This window comes from Nuphar pumila, chromosome 4, assembly GCF_984573655.1.
Source record: "Nuphar pumila chromosome 4, dmNupPumi1.hap1.1, whole genome shotgun sequence".
NCBI classification, from domain to species: Eukaryota; Viridiplantae; Streptophyta; class Magnoliopsida; order Nymphaeales; family Nymphaeaceae; genus Nuphar; species Nuphar pumila.
The window spans coordinates 113,172,783-113,180,321 of record NC_143252.1 but is presented as its reverse complement, the minus strand read 5'-3'; the positions used below and the strand labels follow the sequence as shown (position 1 = coordinate 113,180,321).

At 45.0% G+C, this 7,539-nt stretch overlaps 1 protein-coding gene across 2 annotated transcripts; it reads left to right on the top strand.

Moving 5' to 3' along the window:
- Nucleotides 1-895: 895 nt before the first annotated feature.
- Nucleotides 896-2,670, top strand: LOC149840635 (uncharacterized). 2 transcript variants are annotated; one of them, XM_090004511.1, is made up of 3 exons: nucleotides 896-983; nucleotides 1,080-1,777; nucleotides 1,896-2,670. In XM_090004511.1, exons 1-3 carry the CDS (start codon nucleotides 946-948, stop codon nucleotides 2,432-2,434), a joined length of 1,275 nt encoding a protein of 424 aa, XP_089860637.1. In that variant the 5' UTR covers nucleotides 896-945; the 3' UTR covers nucleotides 2,435-2,670. The 2 variants fall into 2 exon arrangements, with proteins under 2 accessions (XP_089860637.1, XP_089860636.1); XM_090004510.1 differs by having other exon boundaries at nucleotides 914-983; nucleotides 1,053-1,777.
- The last annotated feature ends 4,869 nt before the right edge of the window (nucleotides 2,671-7,539 follow it).

The following is a 7,539-nucleotide window of genomic DNA, read 5'->3' as shown; positions in this document are numbered from 1 at the left end:
AAAACTCTTCTATAAACCAAGCTCTGTCGGCCAATCGTCTTCCACGTCTCCCTTTACAAAATTACGAAAAAACCCTTTACAATATGACCAATAACACCAACGACTATCCTTTTTCAAACATACCACAAGGGTACTTCCGTTAATAACCAAGTCAACACGCACGAGATCCACACACGTACGAGAACCCCCAGAAAGCGACACATGAGGGCAACCCCCGTCCTCGTAGCCGTCTACGTGGCATGCTCAACGCTATCCTTCCTCCTTCGAGATCCGAGCCACCACGTGGCTCTCTGTACGTCGGCATCGCGAACGCCAGCGAAGCAACGTATTATCCCAACCCCGCTTTAGTTTCCTCTATCTTCACCCAATAGACCACCACCACGTGTCCTGATTCCATTTAAAAAAGAACCAAAATAAAGAGGTGAAAAAAGAAAAAAGCGTCACGACGTTGCTGTCAACCAACTTGCGCCTGATGAGCTGTCAAATCCCTCCCCTCTTCCACCACGTGTCTTTTACTGACTTCCTCCTATCAAATCTCACCACGTGTCTCTCGTAAACACTCTCCGGGGCCCACGTAAGTGCTCGTGGATGACCCACGTGTCAAGTTATCAAAACCAAGACGTGTCATCTCGATTCATCGACGCGTGTCCTTATCGAACAGGGGACGTCAGGAGGGCGCGGAGCGCACGTGGCCGGATTCGATGCGACACGTGGGAGGATTACTCTGCAATTAGTGGTGCGGGGGTTAAGGGGCTAACCCTGATTAACGATGCCGCGCGGCACGCTCCGACTCCAACGTGGCGAGCCACTCTCGCCGTTAACCGAGACACGTGGCGTGTCTCGGCTTGACCGGTACGGGTATATGAGACGCGTCTCCCCGCGCTTCCCATCCTCTAGTAGAGAAATTTCTTTTTTTCTTTTTTGCTTTTATAATTTCTCCAAACCATGGTGGTGGTGGTGGAAGGCGAAGAAGAAGAAGAAAGGTGTTGATTTTATTTTTTATTTTTCTCTCTATATATATTTTTGCTCTTTGTATCTGATTTTGCTTTTAGGGTTTGTGTGGGTGTGGGGGAGAGTAGCATGGAAGAGGCGGGTGGGCTGAATCTAGGGCTGTCCATCGGGGGGTGCTTCATGGGATCGACGGAGGAGAAGGACGGGGTGGTGAGGCCGGAGATGGGGCTGTTCCAGCAGCAGCAGCAGAGGCCGGGCTTCAGGGGGATGTACTGCAGGAACAAGGAGGAGGCGGAGGAGTTTTTGGAGCAGCGGCGGAAGAGGGAGCTGCACGCGCTTCGCCGGCAGGCCGCCCGGCGGAAGCGCGACGAGAAGCGCGGGCTCCTGCTCAAGGGAAAGAAGCCGAGGGGAGGCGAAGACGCCGAGGAAGAACATGCGGCCGGAGATGGAAGGAGCAAGGAGGAGGATCAGCAGCATCGACAGAGCCAGCAAGGCGTTTACCCCGGAGGGTTCCCGGTCGTCCCGATGATGCAGTATGTGATTCAGAACGGAGACAAGGTCCAGTACATTCCCGTCACCCTTCCTTATGTGCTTCCTTGTTGGCCAGCGTCGTCTCCTCCTCCTATCCTCGGCGCCGCTCCGCCGGCCGATGGATCGGATCCGGTGGCGGCGGCTTCTGCCCACGGCGGAACCGGGACGCTGTTTCAGCCTGTTCCCTGCAGATCGCTTCCGTCGGAGGGTGCGGTGCACGGGGGTAATAAGCTTGCCGGGACGCAGTCTTCGTCCGGGAGCAGCTCATCGGCGGTTTCCGATAACAAGAGTGGAGGTAATATTTGGGGATTCTTTCGATTTCGCGGCGATTTATCGAAATATTTCGATTTCTGATCGATTTTTTTTTGTTGATCTCTCTGGGGAAGAAGACTTATCGGATGTTTTGTTGGCAGGAGGGAGCACGAGCGACTCGAGAAGCCACCAGAGCCAATCGAGCCATCATCCCCCATCCGAGCAGTGCATGCATGGCAGCGTCTCGTCTCTGGCCCGGTCTGAAGCCGTAGACAAGGCCGAAGGGAACGGGAATGCCACGATGCAATCGAAGCCGCCACCGCTGCCTGCCGCCGCAGCGCAATCGAACCCGCCATCGGCGGCGGCGACGAACAATGAGGGTGTTGTTGCCGACGGTGGAGAGGGGAAGCAAGCTCGGGCGGGTGCACCGGCAATGCCTGCATCCGGAGGAGGAGGAGGAGACAAGGGGCTGAAGCCGCCGCCGAGCTTGCCGCATATGCCCTGCGTCTCCACGACGGGGGACGGCCCGAATGGCAAGACGATTACCGGGTTCTTGTACAGGTACACCAAGAGCGAGGTTAGCATCATGTGCGTATGCCATGGAACCTCCTTCTCGCCGGCGGAGTTCATCAAGCACGCCGGGGGGACCGATACCGCCAACCCTTTGCGGCATATAATCGTGGTTCCTTCCTCTGGGTGAAATCCTCGCTCCCCTTTTCTTCTTTTTTCCCCATCTTCTCTTCTCATTTTGTTTCTGCTGCTTTTTTACTTTTCTTTTTCGGGCTGCGAATTGTTATTTTATAGTTGGGAGCTCTCTATGTGTGGATTTTGGGGAGCGGTTTTTATCTTTGGTGGTAGTCGTCCATCTTGGTATTTTAGGCGAGATACACAACTGTAAATGAATGGAAATTTCCAGAGTTTCTTGTTTATTTTTCAGTGACCTTCATTGTTCTCTCTTGGTCATTTTGGGGAAGGATTGTTATTACTGGATTTGTCCATCAACAGAACCACAGTTTTTGTTTGTGGGACTAAGAGGATTGTATTGATGGTTTTGGTTGCGCCTTCTTTGTGACAATCATCCTAATATGGCAAAAGGGTTCGCATTAGTTCCTCCTTTAATCATTAAGAGCTGATAGTTTTAGTTTTCTTTTTAGAAATGTGGATCAACGACCACACTTTAGCCCCTGTGCCATACGGAGATTTTCTTATATGGTTGGATGTCTTGAGACGAGTTATGAATTTTGTTCCACCCTACCATGTACAAAAACCAATCTAGTTAATTATTATTTTGACAGTGCGTTCAACTCTCTAATTTTTCTCACACCATTCTAATGTTTGTTTTTTATTAACAAGCTGGGAAATTTAGATTAAGGCTCCCTACCTTTACCTACAGTAAACATGACCTACTGTGATTATACTCAGAAATGCCAACCTGGGGTTTATCTTTTTACACTATACAGTCCCCGTTCCTTGTTACGGAATTCATAACTAGACAAACCATCACATTAGGTTCTCTCTCACCCGGAACGTGTGGAGTCGAGAGTGCCCTTCTTGAACTGCCTTCATGCGCTGAATCCAACTTCTATTGCTTGAGTGAACCTAAAATTTGATTCCAGGCTTGGGGACCAGCTGAATCAATTCTTCAAAGATTGGGTTTTGAGGATACTGCCCTGCGCCTATGGCCAGGTAATGTTCTTGAGCTGTCACTACTGCTCACCTCTTGAATGGCACTGCTGCTCACCACTGGTGAGGAATTAATTGGAAACGATCCCAACAGGTAATGAGAGATCGAGGAAAATCATCATCTCCTCTTCATTAGGTGCCCGGTTGCTCGTAGTTTGTGATCCAGTGTGATGAGGCGATTTGGCAATGTCAGACGACTCAAACCACACTCTCACTCAGGATCTGCAGCGCTGGTTTCGAATTTTCTTTAGAGATAAATGGCTGCCAAAATGTTGGGTATTATCTTTTCATTTGATTGTTTGGTTTATTTGGAAACTTTGCAACAGAATAGTTCATGGGGAGGAGTCGATTACTTGCAAGGAAAATTTTCTTAAACCACCGTTCTAATGTTGCAATGGTTGTTTTGATAATGCAGAACTGCCAGCTACCTTTAACCCGCTTTGCATATTGTTGAGAGAGAGAGAGAGAGAGAGAGAGAGAGAGAGAGAGAGAGAGAGAGAGAGAGAGAGAGAGATCTTCCCATCATGGAGTCACAGCAACTCCTTCCAAAATAGGCTTCATTGTAGAGAGAGAGAGGGAGAGAGATCTTCCCGCATCATTGAGTCACAACACCTTTCAAAATAGGCTTCATTGCAAGAGAGGGAGAGATAGAGATGTTCCTGCATCATGGAGTCACAGCACCTGCTTTCAAAATAGACTGTGATTGCATGAACAGTGAGTTTGGGCTTTGCTAATTGGTTCCCCTAGATGCTTTGCAGGTTTTTTTTTCAAAGGCAAGCTGGGGAAGCTGGGGTTAGGCATAGGGATGGCAGTGGACTGTGGGAAAGCGGAGCCCCGCCCCGTTTGAACCGGGGATGAAGGTTAAAATCCATCCCCATCCCCAATCCTTCTAAGGGATGACAATAGACAGAGGGGAACACTCCCCCCCCCCCCCCCGGTTTGGACCGGGGATGGAGGACATGCAATGGGGATAGAGGCGGGGGTGGGGATGGATTATCCATCCCCATGCGGGGATGGAGGTTCAGATTTTGAGACAGGGCGGGGGTGGAGACCTTGTCCCTCGCCCTCGCCCCGGTCCATTGCCATCCCTAGTTAGGCAGACCCCTACAGGATTTCATTTCACGAGTATAACCAGCAATACAGTGTTAATTATACATCTCCCATACAGGGGAACCATACATCTCTCCTACAGGGGAACCAATCTGGGGGTTGATCCTTTCAAGATTTGTTTATCCCCCTTTCTCAATTTTAGCTTCAAGCTGTGGAATTTGAATTATATTTAGATTTGTTTACAGTAATTCTATCAAACCTGAACAAAAAAATGCCTCACTTATTAACGCCAGTAACGGTCATTGCCCTTACCTTACAGAAGATTTTGAGTTTGAGCTACGATGTCAGCCCGCCCAGACTCTATAGTCACTTTGGATCTGTGGGCGATCAAAATAATCCCTTCAGGCCAACCACACCATTCCTTTCTTGTTAACTGAAAAACGTCCTGCCAAAATGGACTGACCCGTGTGGTTAACTGTGTATCCAAAATGCCACTTCTGAAAAAGTCCCTGAATCCAGTCCTTTTCTTGAGGTAACCAGCAGGCTGGACACGCCAGTGACCAGCCACAGATGTTCTTCTTGCGGTAGCTGAGTTGGTTATGTAGCCAAGGTAGGGAACAAGTCTGCACTCGATAGTTGAGGTTCACAGGCATAGTCCAGACGATAGCTGGAATGGCTGCACATCACATGTATCATAAGTTGTACTCTTGTATCAACCCTGTTTAGGTGATTTTAGGGGTATACAAGAAACGAATGGTTGGGCTTGCTGGTCATAATTGATTATGACTTTCCAGTTTATGATTTCTGGCAGGGCATTGAAAAGTTCAAAGCATTCTAAATCTTCATTTGCATCTAGCAGGACCCCATTTGTGAAACTTGGAGTCATATATTACCCTTTATGTAAGTGGTATCCCATGTGCTAAACCGCATGCTAAATGGGTTTTTCGGACTTCTTGGGTGCTTTTTATGCTGTTATGGCCTCATAAATGTATTGGGCATGGTCGATTTACTAAGAATCCATACCTGGATCATGTGTTTTTGATTAAAAAAAATGATATTAGGAGCCTAAAAAATTTACAAAGATTTTGAACCGTTGATTTTTCAAACTTTATAAAAACACATCCATGTGTTGGAATCAAACACTTCAAGAGTTGATCCCTATAAAATCAAGTACATAGATCACATCTGTACGGTCAAAATTTAAAAATAAAATAAAATAAGTCCGAAAAACCCATTTAGCATGCAGTTTAGCACGAACCCATCTCTCTCTCTCTCTCTATATATATATATATATTATTACCCATTATATTGATTAAAAGAAATATGGCTAATCGAGCTCAAATACCCAATCAAGCATGGTTCTTTTACATATAATTAGCCTGAGCCCTTGCTCGAGCTTGGCTCATTTATTTACTTAGGTACACCTAGGCCGGGCTTAAAAGAGCAGAGCATAGGCTTAACCAGTCCCGTGTGCACCGAAACTAGTCCATCCATGTGAGTGTACATGTAGTCTTAACAAACTCTTTTAGACAAAGGATTTTGTATTGGGATGTCAATGAATCAGATTAGGTAAAAACCATATTTGATTTTAATCGGCTGCAGATATGCTTTTTATTTTTTGCTACTGGGTCTGGCATATAACCAAATTTGATGGATATTTGGATGTGTTACATGTAAAATACGGATTGTTGGATTACATAATCCACCAAAACCGAAAAGATGATCGAATACATGTTCTCGTTAAGCCGTTAAAATCGAATCTAAAATAAAACTTAATGCGAAAGCATTACCTAAATCTATTGGTGCTCTGGCATATTGACAACAGTATGATATTCCAGAACTTGTATATGTGACCATTTTCTTTTCTCTAGACCTAATGAGAGAGGAACTGAATTCTCTTTCTGACTTATGGGGAATATGAAGAGTGAACCATTATATAATGGTTTAGAGACCACAACCTAATGTATTTAAGAGTCTGTCTCCATTTCAACCCATTATAGAATTGTAGACAGGGTAGGTCTCTCCACATAGTGTACCATACCATAACAGACATCATATGGCTCAAGCATATCAGATCACATGAACCGGGCCTGAACATAAGACAGTCTATAATGTGTGGTTCAATGTATGTAGGCCCACACGATTTTTCCAACAATCTCCCACTTGGGCCACATATGTTACCTTATAATCACACATTATAACCTTATGAGATCAAAAACATTATCTTATCAATTGATATCTCTAATAATTCGGTCCATTGATCATGTCAACATAGAACTAAAGCGACCTTCATTACTAGTAACATAATTAGACCCATCAATGATCACGTATATCGATATAGCCAAATGACATGGATCAAGTATGGATATGAAGCATGAAAATTACATGCAATGTGATCAAACATGCCTATTTCCAATTGATCCTTCCTAAAAACTTTAGTGAGATCACAATATAATGAAACTAAAACTTTAACTTTATTCTGAAGAACTTTATTATATCATAGAACATCCAAATATAAACTCCCACTAAACTAGCATATCATAAAATGATAAAACACCCATTCAATTAGTATGCTTATAAAAGACCTTGAGTGACAAACCTTTAGTAAGTGGATCCTCAATCATGGAGTTTGTGCCAATATGTTCTATCGATATCTGACAATTCTGTACTCTTTCTTTAACAACAAGAAACTTAATGTCAATATGCTTTGAGTTTGAGAGTTCGAGGAGCTCTTATTGTTATTGAAATATAGCATTGCTGAATTATTGTCACAAAATAACTTTAGCAGTCTTTCAACATTACTCAAAAATTGCAACCCTGTGACAAAATTACGTAGTCGTATCCCATGGTTGGATGCCTCATAACAAGCTATGAATTATGTTGCCATGGTAAAAGAAACAATGAGTGTCTACTTGATACTCCTCCAGAAAATAGCTTCTCCGACCAATAGAAAAATATATCCTGACATGGATCTGCGACTGTCTTGACATCCCGCAAAATCAAAATCAGAATACCCATTGATCTCTAACTGATCTAACTTCCTGTGTGTGAGCATGTAACATTTTGTTCTCT

Excerpts from the sequence above, each read along its gene's own strand:
- LOC149840635 (XM_090004510.1), top strand. The coding sequence starts at position 946 with ATGGTGGTGGTGGTGGAAGGCGAAGAAGAAGAAGAAAG. Across the intron at positions 984-1,052 it reads GGCGAAGAAGAAGAAGAAAG|GGTTTGTGTGGGTGTGGGGG; the intron begins GTGTTGATTTTA and ends TTTTGCTTTTAG. Across the intron at positions 1,778-1,895 it reads TTCCGATAACAAGAGTGGAG|GAGGGAGCACGAGCGACTCG; the intron begins GTAATATTTGGG and ends TTTTGTTGGCAG.